The sequence below is a fragment of the Schistocerca serialis genome, chromosome 5 (assembly GCF_023864345.2).
Source record: "Schistocerca serialis cubense isolate TAMUIC-IGC-003099 chromosome 5, iqSchSeri2.2, whole genome shotgun sequence".
Taxonomy (NCBI): domain Eukaryota; kingdom Metazoa; phylum Arthropoda; class Insecta; order Orthoptera; family Acrididae; genus Schistocerca; species Schistocerca serialis.
In genome coordinates, this window is record NC_064642.1 from 350114313 (window position 1) to 350141647 (window position 27335).

Sequence of the window (27335 nt, forward strand, 5' to 3'; positions counted from 1 at the left end):
TATTAGTTTCCATGACCACCTTTCCTGTCCAGTGCCCTTCATCCAGCCAATGCCGGGTATGGGGTCGTATGGTACTTTTCCTATTTCATGGAGAACCAATCATACTTGTTGATAGGCTGTTTATGATGGGGTCACTGCTTCAAAAGACATTTTAGAGCTGCTGGCAGTCCCATCTCACCCCCCCCCCCCCCTTTTCCCCTCCCCAGGGAGAAATCCATGTACTCTTTGGGTCATTCCACAGCAAGGGGACCACAAGTCTCCACTTGACCATCTCCAAATCTAATGAAATGTGTTGTGTAGGTTCTATACAGTCTTTGATGAGTACATACCAAATTTCAGTTCAGTATCTTCAGTGGTTGAATTTTTAGGGGCTTTTAAAGAGAGGTTACTCACCTTCGCATCACATACATGGGTGCACATGTGTCAAGTTTGCTAGGCTATTTTAAAAGTTGTAGCAAACATTTGGTCATTTACTTTAATGTACATACACAGCTTTCTATTCTGAATCACATCATGGCAATAATTATGGATTTAGCCTCACCTAAGTATAGATATAAGCCTCTAAAGTGGCTAAAAGATTTGTTGCGCTATTCTAAGAGCTGGGGTTTGACCGACCACAGCTACTTTTCATATGAACCAATCACACCAAAACTTCAGAATGTTATTCCTATCTATGATGTTCATGTATGGATCAAATTTAATTACCATTGGATGGCTAGATGAAAAGATATACATCTGCAAAGTTGGCCAAAATTTACTACATGGAAATTTTTGAGTCTTTTTGGCGGAAGATGTCCCAGTTGTGTGTTGTTCAATCCTTTTTGCTTGCCACAGATGGAAAGATCACGCTTTAAGTTTTCAAAGCTATACTGTTTAATTTCTGGATATTGCGTATTGATGAATAAGAATATGTGTCAGGAGTTATTATTTTAGCACATCGAGAAGATTGAGCAGTGAAATATTTTGCTCATTAAGTCTCATAATTAATCTTGTTATTTGGGTATATAAATCAGTTTCAAACATTAATTCAACACATGCCATAAAAACAAGTATAATACACAACACAGCAAACTTGCAAAACGGAAGTACTAAAGAGTCATTTCCATTTTTGGTTAAAAAGTTCTACAATTCTGTCAAGGATAGATTGTGGATAACTGTTCTGTTTAGTCCTGATGATGATGTTGATGGTGCTTCTAAAGTCATGAAAATATGTTATCAGAAATCCAGCAGGTGTCTTTAGCAATTGGCCAGTGGAAGGGACAAACAGAAATGTGTGGGTGCATAAAGCTGATGAGGACATCTTGTTGTTCATGTGGAACTCCACACACATTTCCAACCCACCAAAAATTGTCATTCATACATGAAACATACTATCCTGGTTGTAAACTTGCAATTGATATTGCTAGAATTTCTTCATCTGCTTTGAAAGCATTAACTGTGAATGCTGTTGCATCATTGGAAACTCTCTTTACTCTGAGCTGATTTCAATTGATTGGCTTAAACTGATGATTTTCTCTTGTTTAAAATATTGTAATTCCCATGGCAAACCTTGTTTCTTGATCAGGCTCAATTCTTTTAATTTCTTCTTTTGGTACATAAAAACACTTTATGCCTGGAATACCATCATCATAGAATTTGAACTAATCATATGGAGTCAATATTTGGCCGTCTAAGGGCCTCTGCAGACTAGCATGGGCAGTTAGTCTTTGTGCTGTTCCCCCAGTGGTATCACAAGGCAATTTACCATGGCTTGTTCCAGAAAAGATTCCATTCTGCAGTAAATGCCAAATCCTTTGTGCAGGCATAAACTGATGAAATTTTTGAAATTCTTATATTCAGTAGCTGAACCATTACTAACATGATAAATGTTCTTAATGTTTTCAATCTTGGTCTTTAAATGTGATATTAACTTTATTTGAAAGGCATGAACAGCAATGGTATCATGATGGAGACAGTTGCTGATCATACAAATGCTAATACTCTGACATTCTTTGCCACCTAAATAGGCAACAAATGGATGTAATGTGGCCTGACTATTCTCCCAATGAAATCCTTGCACATCTTGAACAGCAAATGTATAATTCTCAGTGTGATCCATCAATATAATTAATTCATTTTCTGCAAGATTTCTTTTTAGCTGCTTAAGGTATAAACTTTGGTGTTTTGAAACAAAGTGATGGCTTCTTAAATCAGTAGTTTTCAAAATCAGTGCCTCCATGAAATCTTCAACAGTTCTCTGACATGTCCCCAATGTGTCTCTGTCAGTATGGATCCTCTGCTTGTATTCCATTGTTTCTTCAGGGTCATAGTCTTTAAAAGTGTCTTCAAGAAAAGCCTCTAGTTGCATTTCCTGGACATTCCCCACAACACTGCAGCATACAATCTTTTGATTCCAAATTGCATTCAGTTGTTTTTTTTTTTTTGTTTTTTGTTTTTTTTTTTTTCCCATCAAATCTTGGATGGACATGAATGTGATCCATAGGCACCAGCTGTAGTATACCATTTCGGCCAGAGCTCACAAAATTTTGAGAAGTTCAGTTGATTTCCACATTGCTTAACATAAGCAATTGACATTTCTTTCAGGTTACAAAGGAGCAGGCATTTCTGTTTGTGAATCTTTTCCCTGTTTATTCTTACTGTAACACAATCCTTTTTGCCCGGGCATAAACAAGAAAACTCATCATCTTCAAAAAATGGGAGGAATTATTTTTTACTTCATCAACGAGTTTTTTCCCTTTTCAGTTTGCAGTTGTTGCCAAAATCCCATTTTCCATCTTTAGTTTCTTAGACTTCTTCACCATTTTAGCTGAAACAGCAAATTCTTTAGCCGTTTTTTTTTCAATAGTTCAGCTATTTGGAACCAGGGTCAAAATTTGAACTTTACTGTAATTGCTTGAAGTTGAAGCTTACTCTTAAATTCTTCAATTAAGCTGTCCATATCTTTACATTTTTGGCACCCTTCTGTTAGTATTTGAGCAATATCTACTTGGCTCACACAAGTAGCAGTCACAATTACCGTAGTAATGCTGCCTTGGGCTTTCAGAACTTTGCACTATATATATCCCATTGAATTCCTTTTGCTGATCCATTGTTGCTTTAATGGTAAACCTCCTCAGTGGGTGGTGACTGTTGCTTATCATGGTGGGATGGTTCTTTTTGGGTCACTTCATGTCTATGTTTGGTACAAATTTTCTGACCAGGTTTAAAAACTTCATTAGCCTGAAACTTCAACCTATCAGACATTGCAATGGTTACTGGTGTTAAAGGTTTCTTGGTTAAATGTTTTTATTTACCAAGTGGGTTGCAGCAAGTCTTGTGCAGGAATTGAAATTTTGTTATCGATAAGGTATTAGAGCAGGAAAAAATTTGGGTATCTTCACTAATATAAAGCCCACATCTATGTTGTAGAAGCTCCTTGTCATTGGCAACATTTCCTTAACTGACTGTAGCTGACTTTTGCCATAATGGAATGGCGATGACTTATGACTGTCAGCTCCATTTGATCCACCAAAGTAGCAGGGCGCAAGGGTCTCTTGGTTCATTTTATATAATAGTTTATTAACCTATAACAAGCAATTTTGATAGCTCATGAATACCCTGGTTTGAAGCATAGCAGATTTAGTGTTGTTTGTATATAAAATATGCAAATTAGGGTATAAAAATACTGTTTTAGTGCTTACCTTCAGCTGCAACAATGATTATTGATTATTCAAACACTCAGGACTCAAACCTAAGGTTGTATAATGTCAACACCAAAGATTACACTCACGGAAGACTGAAACTGTGAAAATTGTCAGTAATGAAAGCAACAAGTGAAAGTGATGATTCAGCAGTGTATCACTGCTGCAAGGATAGAGCCTTTAAAAAACTGTTGCTGCTTTATAATGCCAAATGAAATTGAGTGCCAATGCATATATACACCACCATGCATTGTTAGGTTAAAATGGTCTAAAGCAACATAGCATTCCATTATGATCTTCTAGGTTTTATAATCTTAAGAGCATTTTCTGAGGTTTTATTACATTTATATTCTGTACTGTAAAATAATGTACAAACACTTCTTAATAATTACATTCCCCAAACCACTGGCAAATCTCATACTATTAATAGACACTACAATTACACTTTTTTTTATTTACAACTTCAAATTGTATTAACTTTTTGTATTTATTGATAATCAATTTTCCCTATTTTTGATAGGCATTCTTACTCATCAGTATGCAAGATACAGAAATTAAACATTATAGATTTGAAAGCTTAAAGCATGCTCTTTCCAGCTGTGACAAGAAAAAAAAGGATTCAACAAGACACAGTTGACATACAGCCCCCCCCTCCCCCCCAAAAATAACCTAAAATTTGCATGTAGAAAATTTTGGCCAACTTTGTAAATGCGTATCTTTTCATCTGGGCATGCAATGTTATTTGAATTTGATCCGTATATAGACACCATAGGTTGGAATAGCACTCTGAAGTTTTGGTATGATTGGTTCATATGGAAAGTAGGAGTGGTCAGTCAAACCTTGGCTCTCAGAACAGCACTATGAATGTTTTAGCCACTTTAGAGGCTTGTATCTATAATTAGGTGTGGCTAATCCATAATTATTGTCATGGTGTGAGTCAGCATAAGAAGTTGTTTGTGTACATTGAAGCAAATGACCTTATGTTTGCTAGAACTTTTAAGAAAACCTAGCAAACTTCGGGCATTTGCACTTTTCTACTTGATGTGAAGATGAGTAACCTCTGTTTAAAAGCCACTAAAATTTCGACCACTGAAGATACTGGACTGAAATTTGGTATATAAGCATCAAAGACCATATAGAACCTTCACACTAAATTTCATTAGATTTGGAGGTGGCTGAGTGGGGACACTGTTTAATATTGTTCCCTTTGACATGGAATGACTCCTTTCTGACTGCATCTAGTGTAATTGCATGGTAAAATGTTACATATTGTTACAAAATGTTTGCGCATCAAGTATGTGGGGCAGGACATGGCAGATAGCCCAGTATAAAAACCACTTCCAGGCTGGCTGGCATACCTGCCCCCCATCATTAATCCATCAGGCAAATTCGGTCCAGGGCTGCACACCTCCCCATTTCCTGGAAGTGGGTGCTCTAAGGCACTCAGCAGTCAATTTTCAAGACCTCTAAAATATTAATGGTTTCTGGAAATTGCACTTTTTGTTTAATGTTCTCTTGTTTAGGTAAAATATCTAAGTGTTTTAAGTGAAATATATTCCTTTCACTTAGCTGAAATACTAGTTCTGCTAAGGGTTAATAGTTGGACTCTTACCATGATACTTATATTAAAAGCAACCAGTACCAATTACATTCCGACCTGAGCGCTGTCGGAGATGGCGGTGCTGTGTGTGAGGTGTGATTGCTTGTGCGAATGAATGTGTGTGGTGTGTGTTTCCATCTCTGACTAGGGCTGAGACCAAAAGCTAATGTGTAGTTTCCTTTTGATTTTGCCTGTCTGCCAATTAATGTGTGGTCTGTATGGTTAATTTTTAATTTGACATCTTAATTTTAACTCTGTGGATTAGCAGTTTGGCAAAGGGCACACATGCAGTTTCACCATTACACATGTACCTGAAGCAATATTCAAAGAGGGCACTCATGCTGTGGGAACCTATGTACTCGTGCTTCCACAGTAATTTTTTGTATAAATTTAGTGATATGCATCAACAATCTCCAGTGTAAAATATTCAACTGAAGATCACTGAGTGGTTGTCACTAAAATATTGTGGCAAGATGTCAATATCATCCAGCAGGAGTCCCAAAAGTCATGTAATCTTCCATTCAAGCCAGTATTCCATCTGTAATGAGTGGAACATTGATCACACGTTAAGCTCTGACAGTCATTCTTTTTGCAGTGGTTAATATTTTGTTCCACTAATGAAACAAATAACCCATGATTTTGACTACAGGTACTCCTTCTGCTGCTTTTCAAGTTCTTATTCTAAAGTCGATGAACTTTAATATTTCTGTTTCCTCAGCACTTACTCATTCAGTGAAGTATAACTAGCAGTCACTTTAAGGAGTTTGTATCCCCAACTTGATCTGTCCTGTACATATTCTTTCAGTTCTGGAATTGTCAGGCCCTTATTTGCTTTGATGGTGCACATCCTGCATGCAATTGGCGTATCATCACATATTTGCCACTTACCACTGTTAGCAATACAGCCTTTTCAAAAGTAGAATTTCTCATCATATGAACAGAACATTCAAGCTTAAATTTCACTATAATGCTTTCAGACTCACTTTTTGGCATAATCCACTTTACTACAAATTTGTTGTTACATTCTCAGCTGCCAAAATCAGTACCAAAATGTGAATATATCAACATATCTTCTATGAGCTTTACATTCTTATCATCAATATACTGGAAGCTGTTAGGGTTCCTGTCCCTAATTTTCACACCATTGTGATTGTCTGTCAAACTAGCCCTCTTGTTGATAATTTGAATGTTCATATTGAAGAGAAGTACTGATAGAATACAATCTTGTCGACTATTTTTCAGATACTAAACCAATAAATAACTCCATACAGTGGTGAGACTGTCACCCCCTTCATTCAACTGAAATGACCTCATTAACAACATATGAAGGTACTTTTATTATCCAGGATACTATGCTGCTTTCCAGGTTCAACAGAACCAAAGATCTTTGTATTATCAGCCAAACATATATATAGGTCTAGTCCATAATATGTGGGTTTCTCTGTTACCAAAAATATGAGTTGTTTGTTATCTCATTCTTCATCCACTTTAAAATCCTCTTTGCACTTCTCCCATTTATCCATCAATGTCAGACTTGTATCTAATCTGTAGTAAAATTTAGTATTTTATGATAATTATTGAGAAGTAACACAAAATATTCTAAATGTCTATTACATCATGTTTCTTTTGCAGTGATGAAATCAGAAAACTTAAAAACGACATAGATTCTGCTGCAAATCAGTTGGAACTCACAAAAGCACTGACAAATGATGCAAAGCAACGGGCAGAAAAATCACATACGGATGCTCTTAACATTTATAGTGAAATATCTGCACTTCATATTCCACAAACTGATATTGCTAAGTTGAAATCTGATGCAGAAGCTATATCAGCAAGGGTAAGTACAACAGATTACTTGTGTGTAAGATGATATATTGCAACCAGAAGGTAGATGTCTACTGAGCAACTGGCAAAATGAGGACCATACACCGAGGTGACAAAGGTCATCGGATAGTGAAATGCACATATATAAATAGCAGTAGTATCTCATATGCAAGGTATAAAAGGGCAGTGCATTGGCAGAGCTGTCATTTGTTCTCAAGTGACTCATGTGAAAAGGTTCCCAATGTGATTACAGCTGCACAATGGGAATTAAGAGACATAGAATGTGTAATGGTAGTTGGAGCTAGACACGAGACATTCCATTTTGGAAATCATTAGGAAATTCAGTATTACGAGATCCACAGTGCCAGAAGCATGCCAAGAATAGCAGATTTCAGGCATTGTCTCTCACCAAGGACAACACAATGTCTGGTGTCCTTCACTTAACGACTGAGGGAAGCAGTGTTTCCATAAAGTTGTCAGTGCTAACAGACAAGCAACACTGTGTGAAGTAACCACAGAAATCAATGTGGAATGTATGACAAACATATCAGTTAGCACAGTGTGGCTAAATTTGGCAGTTGTTGGCTGTGGCACAGCCCCACAAAAACATGGAACTAAGTTACCAACAAGTCACTGTGCAAGCTAGTGGTGGCTCTGTAATGGTGTAGGTTGGTCCAACTGAACCAATCATTGACTGGAAATGGTTATGTTCAGGTTCTTGGAGACCATTTGCAGCCATTTATGGACTGCATGTTCCCAGACAATGCCGGGATTTTTATGGATGACCATGTGCCATGTCACCTGGCCACAATTGTTCATAGTTGGTTTGAAGAACATTTTGGACAGTTTGAGCAAATAATTTTACCACCCAGATTGCCTGATATGAACCTCATCAAACATTTATGAGGCATAATTGAAAAGTCACTTTGTGCACAAAATGTTGCACCAGAAACACTTTTACAATTATGGACAGCTATAGAGGCAGCATTGCTCTATATTTCTGTGGGAGACTCTCAACTACTTGTTGAGTCCACGACACATTGAGGTGCTGCACTACACCAGTAGCACACAGCCACACACAAGGCAAAAGTAGGTCCGACACAATATCAGGACTTATCCAATAACTTTTGTCACCTCACTGTATATGTACACAATGCATTGAATGCCAGTCATACTGCAAATGAATTTTCATACTTATCCTTTCAACTGACTGTTTCCAAGCTGGAATACAGTATGTAGTATGCATAGTAATGATACTAGCAACAACTTTAAGGTTCTCTAAACTTCTTGCTTCCTTTATGTTGAGAATTTAGAGAACTAAAGCACATTTAGGCACATGTGAATCCCACCAGTATTTGCTGTTAAGTCTACCTGACATGCATAGCCGCAATCTACATAACCATTCCTACTTCCAACTCGTGTTGTATGTCATATTCTTGTGGAAAACCCAGTGACAAGAATTGTTCAATACTGTGTGTCTTCCTATGCCGCTCTTGCTCTGAACTTTTTGTTCCGTAGGTATTATCTTTGTGAAATACAGAGGTGCATGAGCTCTCCCATACATTTGACCACCACCTCCTATTCCAGCACTATCACCAGCATTTCCTGCCTCATCAGAGTCAGATCCATCTGTGACAAAGCACCCACATCACATATCAACTTTGCTATAATTCCTGCTCAGTGTTCTGTGTAGTTATAACGACAGACTAAGTACCCTGGATGAATGGCCAGACTGAGGGCTCAACTTAAGGTGATTGACTTCATCAGTTGTTTCACAACCTGTGCTGTATGGAATAATTCTTCCCAAAACTTCCTTCACCCCTTCCCCCTTCCTCCGTCCCACAAAGCAGCTTTCCACAATTAAGTAGATGCCTCATTTCTTTCGTTACCACAGCCGCTCCTACAGCTAAATCTGCTAGTTCATGTCCTTCATCTTTTGCTGCATACTCTCCTGTTCCCTCTCCATTTCCCCTTACAAGCCCCACACTCCCCCTGTTTGTTTTGTTCCGCAGCCTAGCTCACCCTTATCTTCCCCCTTCCTCAACTCTCAGCCAAGGTCACAATTTGGCCCAGCCTGAGTGTACATCAGTAGCTGTGCTGTTATGGAAAAATCTGTTTTTGGAACCCAAGAAATGTATGCACTGTTGTCATTTGCATTGCACTGAATATGTGACTTACTGTTTATGGTATGTTTTCTAGTTATTTATTATCTATCAGAATGCTTATATTGTCTGGTTTAAATTGAAACCTTTACTGGGCTTAGAAAGCTTTGTGCTGAAAATTCAAATCTGCTTTTCTCCCCTTCAGGCCAAGCAGATCAGAGAGGATGCACAGGCATTGCTGGAATCAGAGACTGAAACACTTGATGACCTTGAAGAGCAGTTAATAAGAGCAGAAGATTTATTAGCTCAAGCCATAGAGCAACAGCAGCAAGCTGATGACCTTCTAGCAGATGTTCATGCAGCTTCAGAAGAAGCTGAAGAGGCACTCAAGTTAGCTAACAAAACTCTAGCTGATGCACAGGAGACATACAATACTTTGCAAGGTATTAAAGAAATTAAATTAATTAACTAATTGTTTAAAAAATACAAGATATTCCAATTAAATAGTTCCAAATTATTTTAAATCAAATCCCAGATGTTTCCCAATACTCCAGGGCCCGTGTTTTTTCACATATGTATGTTTCATACTAGATAACCTTTGAACAGTTCAATGAGTACCTGATTTTTAGTTTTCTAGAGAATGTTGTAATCTTATATTGAACATCAAAACTTTCAGTAGTTCTTCAGTTGAATCATGAACGTGATCATATTTCACAAAATCCTTACAAATGCATATGCATTAATCTAACACTATCTTGTGTAGTTGGGAGAGTTGACACATACTGGACCAAATAAGTGGTAAGAATAAAATTTCGACATGTTATAAATGTAGATGAAATGAATGGAAGGAGTAGGCCTACAGCTCACGTAGGACAGTTTTTAATCCCAATGTCACATACTGTTGTTTCTTCTGGAGCCAGTCATAGCATTGATGCCACAAATCTTTGAATGTATGTCAAAATGTAATTCAGGGAGTCTTCCATTGCAGCAGTGATGGTTGCCTCCTCTATCCCATATTGAATTACTTTGGTGGTTTGCAGAGAAAAAATGAGTATCGGTCAGTATATGCAACATAAATTAGGAACATAATGTAAATGGTTAGATAAAAATCCTACTCACCAAGCGGCAGCAGGAGAACACAACACCACACACACACACACACACACACACACACACACACACACACACACACACACACACACAAAGGTTGAACTTTTACAAGCTTTCGGGGCCAGTGGCTATCCATATTTCCATTATTGTCAATAATTGATTATTTTCATTGATATTAACTAGGAACAGACATTCTGGTTATGCAGATCTGTGGGATTTATGGCATTGACTTTGATCTTGGCCGTTCTTTGATCATTAGTTCCTGAGACAGTTACTGATTTTGTGCCAGAATGTGTCACAGTTTTTCAACATTGTTAATCGTTATGCATGTAGAGACAGAAGGCAGATTACGTCATCAAAATTTGTAAGACAATGTGCACATTTATGTGTTTCATAACTGTACTGTGACTCAAGACTTCACGCTCAGTAAGCTTGACTGGCACATTTGATTTCCATAGCTATTAATTCAAATAGTTACTCAACAGTCAAAAACCAATTACTGCATCTGCATTCTTAACAATAAAATTCAAGCAGCTATTTGTGCTTTCAGATACAGTGTTAAAACCATGAAAGACATTTTTGATAGAACTGCAAAATTATTGTTTTCATCAGTATTTCTGATTTATGTCATATGAATGAGTAAGTGTGAATGTGATGGAAACTCTTTTTGACACCATTTGTATAAATGTGTGCAATCTATTAAGAATCAAGGAAACTCCAGTGGCATTCCAGTAGAAGACTAAGACTTGTTTTAGTGACAGTAAATGATGTCATGACCTATAATATTGAATAAGGGTTATGGAAAAACATTAACCTTACTTTTTTGGATTGTTTATGTTCAAGGCATTAAGTTTGCCACAAACACTGTTTTTTTATATGATAAAAGTAATCCTGGAGGTTCAGAATACATCTGTAGAGGCCAAAAAATGCAAGTAGTGGTGAACCAAAATAAATGCAAAAATTCTGCAGCTTTTTGTTCCCCTTTGTTATATAAAGGGCGTTCAAATGAAACCCTGTCACTATTGTAAAGTAATGGTAACGATTTTATTAACTCAAGAATGTAGTTATACACAGTACACATACTCAAAATAGTCACCAAAATTGTTGCCTCATTTATCCCATTGCAGCACTAGCTGGCCGATTCCATCCTTGTATCTAGTAGGCTGCTGTCGGATCCAGGCCTGGACCCAGTCACACACTTCATTGCCCGTTGTGAATCGATATCCACGAATAGCTTGGTTTGAGGTCCAAACACATGTAAGTCACATGGTGAAAGGTTGAGAATGTATGGTGGATGTTCCTGGGTTTCCCACCAAAACTGCTGCAGTGTCATCTTCATTGCATTGGCCATGTGTGGACGAGTATTATCATGCAGGTTTTTCGACCTGATGGCTTGTCTAAGGTTCTGTAAAGTGGCTTGATAACACTGGGCACTGATAGTGGTTCCCCATCCCACAAACTCGACAAGCAGTGGGCCCTTGTGGTTAAAAAAGGAGGATATCATGACTTCACCAGAACTGGTGTGCACGACCTTTGATTTCATTGGAGGTGGTGAAGTTGCATATTTACACTGCTTGCTGTAACACTTGCTTTATGGTTCAAAATGGTGACATCCTGTTTCTTCACCTGTGACAATATGCAACAGAAAGCTGTATTCCTCCTAATAATGTTGCAGATGGCTCAAAGACAGCACCATTCAAGTATTGCGCTGTTCGGCTGTCAGTTGGAGCGGAGCCCACTGCACACAGATTTTTTGAAAGCTCAAGTGTTGATGCATTATGGTGTGGGCAGTGCCCATGCTAATATCCAGTAACCAATGAATCATGTCCAAGGTGATTCTGTGGTTGTCCAAGACTAAAGCATCCACTTCCGCAACCATTTTCGGTGTGATGACACGATAAGCCTGTCCAGGATGACCATCATCTTCCAGTGACTCTCACCCCTCAAGGAATCATTTGTGCCATTCCACAACACTTGAATGACTCAAACTGTACTCACTGTACACAGTCTTCATCCATTGATACATTTCATATCCTCCAACTCCCTCCGCCACCAAAATTCAAATCACTCCTCGTTGTTCCTGCTTATTCGCCTGCATGTTCAGTAGTAGACAATAAATCGTGTGACCATCTCCTCTTCGGCATGAAACCTCGCTGGTGCTATGCAACATCAAACGGTGCTCATGTGTCAGTCTCTCTACCAACAGATGGCACCACCATACCCACAATTACGTGGTGCCACTTTACGTGTAAGGCAAAAGTTGACACACTGACCAGGTTTCATTTGAATGAACCTCATAGTTAAAAACATTTGAGAATCTTAAGAATGGTATACCAAAAAGATGAAGTAGGAATGGTTTTTTAGATAGACAAAGTGAAGATGCAGTCATTATTTAAGCATAATATAACTACTAAATTGACATAAACTTTAACCATGGAAATATTTCTGAAAGATTAAAAGCGTAATTTTGCACTTACAGCATTTGACAAACAGGTGCAAGACAGCAAGGATCTTGCTACTGAAGCATTGGGAAAGGTTCCTGAGATAGAGCGGCTGATAACTGAAGCTGAAAACAAGACCGATAGAGCTCGGCAGGCATTGGCAGGAGCTGTTCAGAATGCCCAGTATGCTAGAGATACAGCTCAGGAGGCTCAAAATAAATTTGCAGAGCAAGCATCACAGGTAAAATTCCTCAGTTTCACGTATTTAGGTGATGATAGATAGAGAATTCATATTCATTTTAATTATGTCCCATGCTCTTCTACACTACACACATGAAATTAAACTTCTACTTTTTATATAGGAAGCTGACTCCATTAGAAAACGAGCTAATGATACAAAATCAGAGGCTGTAAGGCTACGTGATGAAGCAGATGCACTGTCTGGAAGAGTTGCTGTAACTGGCAACAATGTCAAATTATTTGAAGACACCGCAAGCAAAGTCCGAAACTTAACTGACGAGGTAAAAATAATTCCCCAACTGTAATACTGTAGCTAGGTCAAAATGTGCATTATAGCTGATAAATTGTAAACTGTTTTGAACTTAGTACCAGTTACCACGAAAAATGTATAAATGTTGCTGTATTACATATCTTTACTTTAAACGCTGTGAATTTCATCATATTGAAACAGTATAAATGATTTACAGTAACTAACTTTGTTCTGCTCTCTAGGCCAAAACGAAAGTTGGGCAAGCAAAAAGCAGTGCTGCGGAAGCTACAGATCAGATTCAGGCAGCATTAGCTGATGTTCAAGCAATCATAGAAGAACTTTCAAGGTTGCCTGATATAGGTAAATCAAATATCTAATAACATAATACTTACGATCTATGAAGTAGGTTGATTATTTCCTTGTGTAACATAGCTATTGAATTATAGAGTCTGCTTGTGTGTGTGTGTGTGTGTGTGTGTGTGTGTGTGTGTGCATGTGTGTGTGCGTGTGTGTGTGTGTGTGAGAGAGAGAGAGAGAGAGAGAGAGAGAGAGAGAGAGAGAGAGAGAGAGAAAGATGATACTGCTCATACCATTTTGAAGATGCGAATTTTGGAAACAATTTTAAAATTCTGCACCTCTGGAACAATTCTAGATATTTTGTTCATTTTTTTATTTGAAAGATAATTGCTTTGTGATTACAAAGAAATCGTCCATTTGGACTTATCTGTCAAAGTTCTTTTACTGTAGCACTCTGAACTCTTTTTTATAATTTATGGGGAAAATACCAACCCATAAAATTTTGATTTTTTTTTTTCTCTGTTGATTAGTACCACACAGTTCTACATTCCCTGAAAAGGAGAGCTTCCACTTTTAGGTTGAACAGGTTTTATAAACAACTGAAAATTTTCCCGTACATTAAACATGTTTTATTATCACATAACAGGCTCAAAAAATCAAAACCTAGCCTTATTTAACATAATTTTAGTTTTGAAAGATGAGTAAAACACTCATTTTTCAAGCATTTTAAATGGTTCCAAAATGTTTATGAAAGGTCCAAAGACTTAAAAGTTTCAATTTATTCAACTTCTGTCCACTCTGTTTTGTACTGAAATTAGCCACTCAATGAACTAAAAATGTGTTCCACTGCTTCAGTATCTTCCTTTGATATAGAATGACAATCTTCAAAACATTGTGAAGAGGAAGTGAGCACTGATGGCATTGTTGCTGTCCTTCAGCTGGAAACCTATATCCAGCAGCTGGTCCATGTGATAGCATAAAGTTCACTACAATAACTGGTGTTTATAACCACTGTAATCCACCAGTTGCAGTCACACACAAACGCCGCAAACATCCCCCTTCTCAGGTTGTGAATCTGGATATTATCCTGCTGTTTCTGAGGTGTTGGCTGAACAAACAAAATTTCTTCTTTCTTACTCTTAAAAGTGTATGCAATATGAGTTTGCCCATCACTTTGAGTCCAAAAATTTGTCTTCTGAATTCCTTTCACAGGAGTAGTTTGTTTGGACAATTCTTCTTTTTTCTACTCATGGAAGTCTTCGATTTCTTCTTTTGACAAAAGAATGAGGACTGTGGATGTGTAAAATTTCACAACTCTCATAAAATCCTCAGCATTCTAAATCACAGCTTTATTTGCTCTGGAAAGATTATGTTTTGCAGCATGGTGCTTCAGCAGACCTACACCATCACACAGCCCCTTCCTGTGACCAGTAGCACTGTATACCCAGTCAGTTGGGACAAGTGACTTACTCAATTCAAAGAGCTGGTAACAATTTTTAAAATTACTAGGAGCACCATCATAAATAATGATGATCTTCTCTGCCCTTGTTTGCAGTTGAAGAATTTTGCACATTGCTAGCAAAGCATGTGCTGAGTCATGTCCTGTGTCATCACTTAAATAACTGCAACACTTGTGGTCTTGTTTTCAAAATATGTCACTCCTGTAAAACTTGAAACCTGTTGGGGAATTACAGACTAGTTCTCAGCAAAATCACAGTGAAGCACTAAACATAGTTCTTCAGGCTGTACACACCCTTTCACTTCTGCAGTGTGTTGTTGCAATTTCTTCAGATGCTGGAGTGTTACTGCTTTCACTGACCATTTACCAAGTTCATCAATGAAACTGTCAAAGCCATCAGTTTTCTTAATTAGTTTATTTTCCTCCCATGTCACGTATGTAATTTCTGCAGAGTTATCTGCTACGTCTTCCAGGCTAAGTGTCTGTGAAGACAGTCTTCGCTTTCCAGGGCAGTCACCACATTCTTGAAACAAACAAGTCTCTCACTTTACATCACAGACTACTAATGACTTCACATGCCCAACCAAAGTGTCAGTGTCACGTGCTTCAGTAAGCTCTTCAAATTTACCACACGAGGTTCAAAATTTGCACTGTACACACATAAACAGACATTTCTAGGCAGGTGTGGAACTACCCACTCAAGCATAAAAGTTTGATCTTCCAATATGTGAAGTTGTATAGTTGCGACTTTTTGACCTTCAACTATTACAGTTATAGTGTCTCTCTTGTTGGCACTCTGGTGATAACAGTCCCATTTATCTTCCAGATAAAATGACTGTACTATTTGAACTTGAACTGATTCTACAGGATGACCATAATAGGAATCTGGTCTTCCAAAGATGCCTTTTACAGACCTCACATTTCTTGATTTGTCTACCATGTACTTTGATACTGGTGGAATGTGGTTCAAAATTGTTTTCTTTGGAAATGTGTCTGGAATGATAGTTAAAACTTGCACCTTTTCACTGTAGGATGCACAGTATTCAACAGCTGAATTGATATTTGTGAAAAATTTCTGGCAAAAGGTGCAAGAGTGCTTTGGTTCATTTTCTTCTGAAGATGGAATTTCTATTCCGAAGAGTGTGGTCAGTTTTGCTCTAATGTATTCATCCATAGCTTTGGTAATTTCTCTGTGCTTTATTGATGCATAGAGCTTAGGACTCGATTTCACTGACCTACCTCTGAAGGTGACTGATTCAGAGTATTTAATTCTTCCACTATTGATGCAAAATTTCCATCATCTGCACCATGGGAGGCTTCACCTTGTTCAGATACTATCATTGTTGTTATTCTGTCAAGACATTTAGAAAACAAAAAGTCGTCACTGGAAACATCTTCACTTTGAAACAGAGTCTTCAAATGAGAACACTTATTCCCCAACCTGAACAAAGTCTGTTTTTTGCTTGTCTTATATATCACTCTTTTATGGATATGCAAATAGTCAGCACACTTCACTCTCCTGTGGCCCCAGTCAGAAGACATTTCAAGCAGTCCTTTTCACAAAACATGCTGCAACTGTGTCAACTGGCTAGTTCCTCACGAAAACACACAACTCAATGGATGGTCTCAGATTCCTTAGAAGCCTCTTCAGCAGACAAATTAGCACTGAACTACTACAATACAGAAACCTGCAATGGACAACCATGACAAAGAAAATACAACAAAGTGTAAGAAATAACTGCAACAAAGAAAGCAGTAAGAAATAATTGCAACAAAGACAATAGAAATAAACATTGTGAAAAAGAAATTATTAAGAAACAACTTGAAAGTTAAAAAAATGATTTTTTAAAATAAAACCTGTCCAAATTAAAAGTGGAAGCTCTCCTTTATAGAGAATATAGTACTACAAGGTACTAATCAACAGTAAAAAATCTTAATTTTCTGGATTGGTATTTTTGAAAATAAAAATTTTCTGTGAATTATAAAAAAAAATTCAAAAGCCGACAGCAAAATAACATTGACAGATATGTTCAAACAAAGGATACCATTGTAATCATAAAGCAATTATCTTTCAAATAAAAAACTCTAACAAAACCTAGAAATGTTACAGAGATAAAGCATTTTAAAAATTTTTCTGAAATTTGCATCTTCAAAATGGTGTTCACAGTGTCATCTTTAGAGTCCTGTATCTCGGGGCAGAAATTTTATTGGAGAAAACAAAAAAATATGTGTTTCTTACTTACTCCTAAATTTTAACATACACTAAATTCAGTAACATCTGAGACTATGAAGGTATGGTAACCCTGCTGCCTGAAATGATACGGATTATGCCTACAGATGATGTCATGAACCATTTATCAATAATTAATTAGTTAGTGAGTTTCCTGTTTCATGGAGCATTTTACACAGTAAATCGTAATGATGTGGAATGAAGCATTTTTCATTCACATCACAAATTAAATTTTACATAGGGTTGTATGCTGAACATTTCTAAGTCCCTTTTTTTCCCTCCAAAAGGAGATATAGAGGTGTTAGTTATTAATTACTACCCATCACTTTTTACACAGTTTTTGGAAATTACAACTCCTGCCTGTTAGTAATAGTATAAGCAATCAGTAGTGAATCTATATACACATAAAACATTAATTTATGTCATTATGTAACTAATGACTTGCCTCACCATACATGAACTTGTAATTCCTAACTTATTATGGGATGTAAATTAACTGAGAGTAACTGGATTCCAGCATACTTTCCTGAGTGATGTCTCAGAAAAGGAGGTACTGAGTGAGAAAACCCTTTTCTCTCTCAAATTTATCTGAGGATAAGTAGTGAAAGCTTAAAGGCTAAGATTTGGATGTCATTAATAATCGGGACAATAAGACATCACCGAGCGAGGTGGCGCAGTGGTTAGCACACTGGACTCGCATTCGGGAGGACGACGGTTCAATCCCGCGTCCGGCCATCCTGATTTAGGTTTTCTGTGATTTTCCTAAATCGATCCAAGCAAATGCTGGGATGGTACCTTTGAAAGGGCACGGCCGACTTCCTTCCCCATACTTCCCTCATCCGATGAGACCGATGACCTCGCTGTTTGGTCTCTTCCCTCCAAACAAACAACAACAACAACAACAACAATAAGACATCATCATAAATAACAGAATTTTGTATTTAACAATATGGAAAGGATAGATTGCTACTCACTACAAAGAGGAGGCACTGAGTGGCAGACAGGCACAATGAAAAAGAATGCTGAAATGTTTAAGCTTTCATACAGAGTCCTTCTTCCAAAGTGAGAAGAAGTACTCTGATTGAGAGCTTAAACGTTTTAGCATTATTTTTTCATTGAGCTTGTCTGCAACACAACACCTCATCTATGTGGTGAGTAGCAATCTATATTTTCCATTTGTTGTGTTCCATCCTGAATGTTCCATTGTTAGATCATTATATTCTTTATACTATTTAAAATGTAAGGTTAAAATGATTATATATGTGCCTAAAAGGTCTCTTTTTGCTATTTATGAAGGTATAATACACACAGTGATGGAAAATGAAGCACACTAATTTAAACTATAATAACATTTAAGTAGTGCTTTGCAAAACACATGATTTTTATCTGGACATCTTTTGAGTAGTGCAAGGATGTGAAGAGGACCATCAAGAACTACCTGTCCTGAACTTTCTTAAAAAAAAAAGAAAAGAAAAAAGAAAAGAAAAAAGAAAAAGAAAAAAAAAAAAAAAAAAGGGACCTATTCCGCCCTGGAGTGGTAGTATACAGTTAAAAAGTTTTTGTCTTAATTTGGACTGAAGCAGTAACCCAGAAGCCATCAAACTAACAATTGAGCATACTGTGACTGGTGTAGCTCTTCTTTGTAATGTATTTTTTGCAAGGAGTTTTTTTGCAAAATCATGTTTACACAAAAAATTGTGGTTTGTAAAAAGGGGTAGAAACTCATCCAAACACAAGCAGCTGTTTGTAAAATAATAATTAGAACATGATTTATGCTCTGTTACTAAGCTTTTCTGTGGTTTCAATCATGAATTAACAGTCCAAAATGAAAGTACTCTCAAATAAATAAGATACGTTCAGAACTTGCAGAATAAAAGTCCAGTTTCTGCAATATTGTGCAGAAGGTTATGCAAAAGACATCAGAGTTTGATGATAACATTTTTTTGTTAAATGTTATTCCAGCTGTACCTTCTGGGATAAAAACATTGGAAAGCTTAATGACATAAATTATTAGAAGATTTGTGCAGATATGCTGATTAACACAGAATTGAAAGAAACAAAACTCATAAGTTAATTTAAAATTCATATTCCATAAGGTTTGTTATCACATGAAAATAAAATCCTTTTGCATCAAGAAACTGCAGAGTAAGTAGCCAAATTTGTGAGCAACAGTACTACTTGAACTAGAAGTGAGACATAAAATGTAACCATTCATTGTACCACAAAGGTTAATATTCAGCTCAGATTCTTGATGTTGAAGATTGGATGTATCTTTTCACTGCATTTTATCTCCACCTGTAAGAAAGTCATCAGTTCGCCTTAATTTCAGGATCGACGTATCTTGATTAATCAAATCTAATGAAATGATGTAGTAAATTGTTTTGTGCTTTGTAAATTGTTTAATGCATCACAAATGACATCACACTCAGTTTTATAAAATCTGACCAAACTGAACTTCACTGACAGACTCCTTCAGCTGTTGGTGCTGTTTCTAACATTGTTTACAACAATCACGGCATGAGAACAGACATTGTTTAAAACAGTAATATCAGTATTTTACAGTGAAAAATTAATCCCTTTCCTATAAAAAGTTACAGAATTTGGATTTATAAATCATTATAATCACTTCAGAATAATAAACATGCCGAATTAAAATATTTATCATTGCAAAATATTCAAGATACCTTTTTATAATAACACTTAATTTACGGAAAATAATAACTTTTTAAATACATGTTTGATTTTGATGCTAACATAAATCATGGACTTTTACATAAAGTTAAACAATATTTACAAATACATTTTGATATCTAAATTTTCTAAGTTCGATTTTCAACTCATGTTTGTTTGTTGGGCACACATTTGAATAGAAACTATGTTTCACAACAATTCAATCATAATTCATTATTATTATTATTATGCTCAAAGTAAACTTATTTCATGAATTTGATCAATTAATATCATAATAGTGTGTGCTCATTACGATTCGTCACTTAGCGTATACAGCGCAAAGTGGTATCGTATGGTTCACGTGGCCAGAAATTGCAGTTTTCATTAAGAATTGACCATTTTTCTTCTTCTTCTTCTTCAAGCAACAAGAAGCTACATACAGTAACAGAGTTAACACTGTCTACATCTACATCTATACTCCGCAAGCCACCCAACGGTGTGTGGCGGAGGGCACTTTACGTGCCACTGTCATTACCTCCATTTCCTGTTCCAATCGCGTATGGTTCACGGGAAGAATGCCTGCAAAAAAACTCCATGCATGCTCGAATCTCTCTAATTTTACATTCGTGATCTACTCGGGAGGTATAAGTAGGGGGAAGCAATATATTTGATACCTCATCCAGAAACGCACCCTCTCGAAACCTGGACAGCAAGCTACACCGCAATGCAGAGGGCCTCTCTTGCAGTCTGCCACTTGAGTTTGCTAAACATCTCCGTAATGCTATCACGCTTACCAAATAACCCTGTGACAAAAGGTGCCGCTCTTCTTTGGATCTCCTCTGTCAACCCGACCTGGTACGGATCCCACACTGATGAGCAGTACTCATGTATAGGTCGAACGAGTGTTCTGTAAGCCACCTCCTTTGTTGATGGACTACATTTTCTATGGACTCTCCCAATGAATCTCAACCTGGCACCCGCTTTACCAACAATTAAATTTATACGATCATTCCACTTCAAATCATTCCGTATGCATACTCCCAGATATTTTACAGAAGTAACTGCTACCAGTGTTTGTTCTGCTATCATATAATCATACAATAAAGGATCCTTCTTTCTATGTATTCGCAATACATTACATTTGTCTATGTTAAGGGTCAGTTGCCACTCCCTGCACCAAGTGCCTATCCACTGCAGATCTTCCTGCATTTCGTTGCAATTTTCTAATGCTGCAACTTCTCTGTATACTACAGCATCGTCCGCAAAAAGCCGCATGGAACTTCCGACACTATCTACTAGGTCATTTATATATATTGTGAAAAGCAATGGACCCATAACACTACCTTGTGGCACGCCAGAGGTTACTTTAACATCTGTAGACATCTCTCCATTGAGAACAACATGCTGTGTTCTGTTTGCTAAAAACTCTTCAATCCAGCCACAGCCACACAGCTTGTCTGATATTCCTTAGGCTCTTACTTTGTTTATCAGGCGACAGTGCGGAACTGTGTCAAACGCCTTCCGGAAGTCAAGGAAAATGGCATCTACCTTGGAGCCTGTATCTAATATTTTCTGGGTCTCATGAACAAATAAAGCGAATTGGGCCTCACACGATCGCTGTTTCCGGAATCCATGTGGATTCCCACAAAGTAGATTCTGGGTTTCCAGAAATGACATGATACGCGAGCAAAAAACATGTTCTAAAGTTCTGCAACAGATCGATGTCAGAGATATAGGTCTATAGTTTTGCGCATCTGCTCGACAACCCTTCTTGAAGACTGAGACTACCTGTGCTCTTTTCCAATCATTTGGAACCTTCCATTCCTCTAGAGACTTGGTACACGGCTGTTAGAAGGGGGGCAAGTTCCTTCTCATACTCTGTGTAGAATTGAATTGGTATCCCATCAGGTCCAGTGGACTTTCCTCTGTTGAGTGATTTCAGTTGATTTTCTATTCCTTGGACACTTATTTCGATGTCAGCCATTTTTTTCGTTTGTGCGAGGATTTAGAGAAGGAACTGCAGTGCAGTCTTCCTCTGTGGAACAGCTTTGGAAAAAGGTGTTTAGTATTTCAGCTTTACGCGTGTCATCCTCTGTTTCAATGCCATCATCATCCCAGAGTGTCTGGATATACTGTTTCAAGCCACTTACTGATTTAACGCAAGACCAGAACTTCCTAGGATTTTCTGTCAAGTCGGTACACAGAATTTTACTTTCGAATTCACTGAACGCTTCACGCATAGCCCTCCTTACGCTAACTTTGACATCGTTTAGCTTCTGTTTGTCTGAGAGGTTTTGGCTGCGTTTAAACTTGCAGTGAAGCTCTCTTTGCTTTTGCAGTAGTTTCCTAACTTTGTTGTTGAACCACGGTGGGTTTTTCCCATCTCTCACAGTTTTACTTGGCATGTTCCTGTCTAAAATGCATTTTACGATTGGTAGTCTGAAATCTGCCTTCTATTACTCTTGCTAAACAGATAAACCTTCCTCTCTTTTTTTATATTCCTATTTACTTCCATACTCAGGGATTCTGCAATGGCCTTGTGATCGCTGATTCCTAGTTCTGTGCTTACAAAGTCAAAAAGTTAGAGGTCTGTTTTTTATCAGTAGGTCCAAGATGTTATCTCCACGAGTCAGTTCTCTGTTTAATTGCTCGAGGTAATCTTCAGATCGTGCACTCAGTGTAATGCCACCCGTCCTAAACATCTGAGTGTCCCAGTCTACATTGGTAAATTGAAATCCCCACCTAAGACTATAACATGCTGAGAAAATTTATGCAAGATGTATTCCAGATTTTCTCTCTGTTGTTCTGCCACTAATGCTGCTGAGTCGGGAGGTCAGTAAAAAGAGCCAATTATTAACCTAGCTCGGTTGTTGAGTGTAACCTCCACCCATAATAATTCACAGGAACTATCCACTTCTACTTCACTACAAGATAAACTACTACTAACATCGACAAACGCACCACCACTGGTTGCATGCAGTCTATCCTTTCTAAACACCATCTGCGCCTCTGTAAATATTTCGGCAGAATTTATCTCTGGTTTCAGCCAGCTTTCTGTACCTATAACAATTTCAGCTTCGGTGCTTTCTATCAGCGCTTGAAGTTCTGGTACTTTATCAACACAGCTTCGACAGTTTACAATTACAATACCGATTGCTGCTTGGTCCCCGTATGTCCTGACTTTGCCCCGCAACCTTTGAGGCTGTTGCCCTTTCTGTACTTGCCTGAGGCCATCTAACCTAAAAAAACCGCCCAGTCCATGCCACACAATCCCTGCTACCCGTGTAGCCACTTGCTGTGCGTAGCGAACTCCTGACCTATCCAGCAGAACCCGAAACCCCACCACCCTATAGCGCAAGTCGAGGAATCTGCAGCCCATACGGTTACAGAACCGTCTGAGCCTCTGATTCAGACCCTCCACTCGGCTCTGTACCAAAGGTCCGCAGTCAGTCCTGTCGATGATGCTGCAGATGGTGAGCTTTGCTTTCATCCCGCTAGTGACACTGGCAGTCTTCACCAAATCAGATAGCCACCAGAAGCCAGAGAGGATTTCCTCCGATCCATAGCGACACACATCATTGGTGCCAACGTGAGCGACCACCTGCAGATGGGTGTACCCTGTACCCTTCATGGCATCCAGAAGGACCCTTTCCACATCTGTAATGACTCCACCCGGTATGCACACGGAGTGCACAGTGGTTTTCTTCCCATCTCTTGCTGCCGTATCCCTAAGGGGCCCCATTACGTGCCTGATGTTGGAGCTCCCAACTACCAATAAGCCCACCCTCTGCGACCGCCTGGATCTTGCAGACTGAGGGGCAACCTCTGGAACAGGACAAGCAGAGCCTGAAACCTGTTCATCAGACAAACTGGAGAGGCCTTCCGTTCAGCCCTCCGGAATGTCATTCACCCCCTGCCACACCTCAAGACGACCTCCCACTCTACCACGGGTGAGGGGTCAGCCTCAATGTGGGCAGTATCCCGGGCAGCCTCAGTCGTAGTCCGATCAGGGGATGTGTGGGATGAGCTGGCCATCCCCAACAAACCCCCATCCGGACCCCCACAGTGATTCCCATTGGCAATAGCCTCAAGCTGTGTGACCAAAGCCAACACTGCCTGAAGCTGGGAGCGAAGGGATGCCAACTCAGCCCGCATCAGAACACAGCAGTCACAGTCCCTATCATGCTAAATACTGCCGTGCAAAGAACATCTGAACTAATCTACAGAGAGCACAAACAATTCAACACAAAATTTAAATAGTTATTAAAATACAAGATTGCCTAGTAAATGCAGTAATGCTGCTACTTGCGCACTGCTGACACACTGCTCGGCAGCAGAAGGAGACTACGCGATTTTACACTATTCAGGTACTAAAACACGATGCTACAACTGTCAAATACTATAATACACCCAAAATTTATGAATTAAACAATGCAAGTACCCAAAAACACGCAAAGAAATTAAGAATTAAGCTATGTAACAAATAAGTGAGCTAAGAGTATACGACTTGCTGCTGGCAGCTGCTTATCCAACGGTGGCAGGGAGCACAGAAGACCTCAACTAAAGGAGGTAATCTTGGAATGAAGAGTCTGAGAAACTTTCAGTATATTATCCAGATTATTAACAACTGATGTTATTTTATTTGTGGCTGTAATTTTCACCAACTATAGTATATATTTTTCAGAATAAAATTGTCTATCCAGATTAGTAACAATTGAAATTATTTTATTTGTAGCTGTAGTTTTCACCAGCTACAGTATATATTTTTTAGAATAAAATTGTCAGTTGCAAATATATTTTTATTACACTTTTCCAGTTTAGACAAATTAATTTGTCACCTCCAGAAGCCTACAAAATAAGAGATGTTATAAATCTTCAGACCGTGGCTATACATTTATGAGCAGTATAAGAAATATATTACAGAAACTTACTTAAAGCTATGCGCAATTTTTTTTTTTTTTTTTTTTTTTTCAAGTGAATTGTATGTAACTATCTTCATATACCTAGATTATATTTTTCATATGCTCTGATATATGTTTCTTGCTGCTAGTCAACAGCTTGACCTATACGTAGATGTGATTCAATTACTGTAAATTGTCAGTTTGTGTTTACAATAATCACAATATTTACATTTCTGGACATATCATGGCATTATGCTTCCGTGAAACCAATACTAGGTAAATTTTTGTAATATACTTCACATACATGAATAGCCAAGGTTCAAAGATTTATAATATCCCAAATTTTGTAGGCTTCTGAAAATGCCAAATCAGTTTGTCCAAACTGGCAAAACATACTAAGATATATATTTGCAACTGATGACTGACTTTTATTATGAAAAGCAACTGAAATGTTTGAAGAAGGTCTAAGTATCATAATTTGTAATGGTTCTTTGTCATGTTTTCTTCTCATAGATGCAGCTGCATTGGATGACCTGGAAAGAAGACTTTCTGTTGCAGAAAATGAATTACGAAATGCTAATATAGAGGAAAGAATAGAAACACTCAAGTATTACAGACTGGAACAGGTATATTTCACAGTATTTGTAGATATGTTCACTTCATTGTCTTCCTCATTGTCATGTGTGCCTTTATAAAATTATGCTTCATTAATCTGACCACTGTACTAGCATTAACACTAAAATTATTTATATCTTTCACTAGAACCAGTGGATTAAGAGCCATGAAGAAGAGCTAAGAAGACTGCAACAAGAAGTTGACAACATAGAAGCCATACAAGCTACTCTTCCAGAGGGATGTTGGAAACGGCTAGTGCTGGAACCTTGATTGCTTCATTCATATTAGTCTCCATGAAAAACTATGGCCTGTGAAAGCAGCATTACGTACTAAACCTGCCAGTCAAATGAAGATGGTGTGCAGTGAAATAATGGTGCTCTCATTATATTTGTATTTATTTGCAAAAAGTGACTGAAAAAGTGAAGGGATTGTTGAAATTTTCTTTAAAAGTGCAGTCTTGTGTTTTATCGAAGGATGGTGAGAAGAAATCATTTTTAAATATATTATTTTGTTGATCACTGCCTTAACGTATTTAATGAAGTCATTATCTATAGTAAAAAGAGCTGTTGCAATGATTACATGAAGCATGCTTGCTGCTAATATGAACAGTCATGTGAATATCAGTTTGTATAGATACTAAGATTTTGATAAGTGTTTAGGATCTAATGACTTTGTTTTATGGGGATGGCTAATTATATGTTCTGCAATACTGAGAATTCTTTGCAGTAAGTATACCAAAGAAACAAAGTACGTGTATTGTATTTTACCTACCTGAGGTCTTTGCTCTGTGAAATAGGCTGTTAATCCTCATAAGCTGGATCATATATTGTGAAAACTAAGTCTGAGAAGTTATTTTCATATCTTGAAGTCCTAGGATGAATAACACAAAAATCTGTGAAGAGGAGAAGATCAAACGAGGCATACAATTTTTTCCACCATTATTACTTTTCCTCATTTAAATGTAAAATTAATCAGTTGTTCATAGTTGCAATTGTCTGCAGTGCAAACAACTACGTTGCTGTAAAATGGCTGTCATGTGTTATTTCCTCTTTTGTAGTTCCCTGACAGCCATCTTGCCATTAATCTGTTTGGCCTTCTAAAAACACAGATGGCTTCAGTGTGCACTCTATAGGAATTTTAGTTTTTTCAAGACTTTTAAAGTTGTTTCTGAGAAACTATAAGGTATTTATGTGAATGAGAACATTAAGCTATGTCTCACTATTTCTAAGATGATATTCCTATGAGTTAACAGACTTTTTGTATTCTAATATCACTGGTTCAAATAATATGCTTGTGTAACATTATTAAATTTTGTCTATGTGTACTGGTGTTAACAAACATTCTAATTACTTACATAAATTTTATTTTGTGGGTAGACATTTTTTCAATTAGAAATGGAAAAATTCAAGGAACCAGTTGAACAAATTCTGTGAAGAGTTACCTATAGCAACATTATGTTGCAGTGAATAAGAAATGTTGTGGGATCCAGCTTAAGAGTGAGCTCATATAAATCCAACTAGAACTTTCAAGACAGAGGAAAAAGTACAAGTGAACAAGCAGTCTCCTTAATGAGACTGTAAGAATGATTTTTTTTTATATCTTCTCAGTTTCCCTCCCCAGTACAGTTTGTTACATGAGGTGGGAAAACCATATATAAGGCCAAAAACTTTTTTACTTGATATGTGCCATACTTGAGTAACTAGTATATTGTAATCCAGTGAAGTAATTAAACTTAAGATGTTTGTATCTGATCTACTACAAGTACTTCATAGTATTAGCTTAAATGATACATGAGAATGCTGTGATGCATTTTGTACTTCATGAAGCATTTCTGAGTCCGTAAACATATAGTGAGCTACTATGAGCAAAATGTTTTATACCAAAGATGAATGAATGTATGTTTACTATAATTGAGT

At 37.6% G+C, this 27335-nt stretch overlaps 1 protein-coding gene across 2 annotated transcripts in view; it reads left to right on the plus strand.

Annotated features, from left to right (window-relative positions):
- The window catches only part of LOC126481697 (laminin subunit gamma-1), a 1171409-nt gene extending 1144446 nt beyond the window's left edge, over positions 1-26963 (plus strand). For both annotated transcript variants that reach the window (XM_050105645.1, XM_050105646.1), the window contains 7 exons: positions 6913-7117; positions 9412-9649; positions 12796-12998; positions 13120-13278; positions 13490-13607; positions 25318-25430; positions 25567-26963. In XM_050105645.1, coding sequence (XP_049961602.1) covers positions 6913-7117; positions 9412-9649; positions 12796-12998; positions 13120-13278; positions 13490-13607; positions 25318-25430; positions 25567-25689 — 1159 coding nt within the window. In that variant the 3' untranslated portion in view covers positions 25690-26963. The remainder of the gene's footprint in view (positions 1-6912; positions 7118-9411; positions 9650-12795; positions 12999-13119; positions 13279-13489; positions 13608-25317; positions 25431-25566) is intronic.
- Positions 26964-27335: the final 372 nt, after the last annotated feature.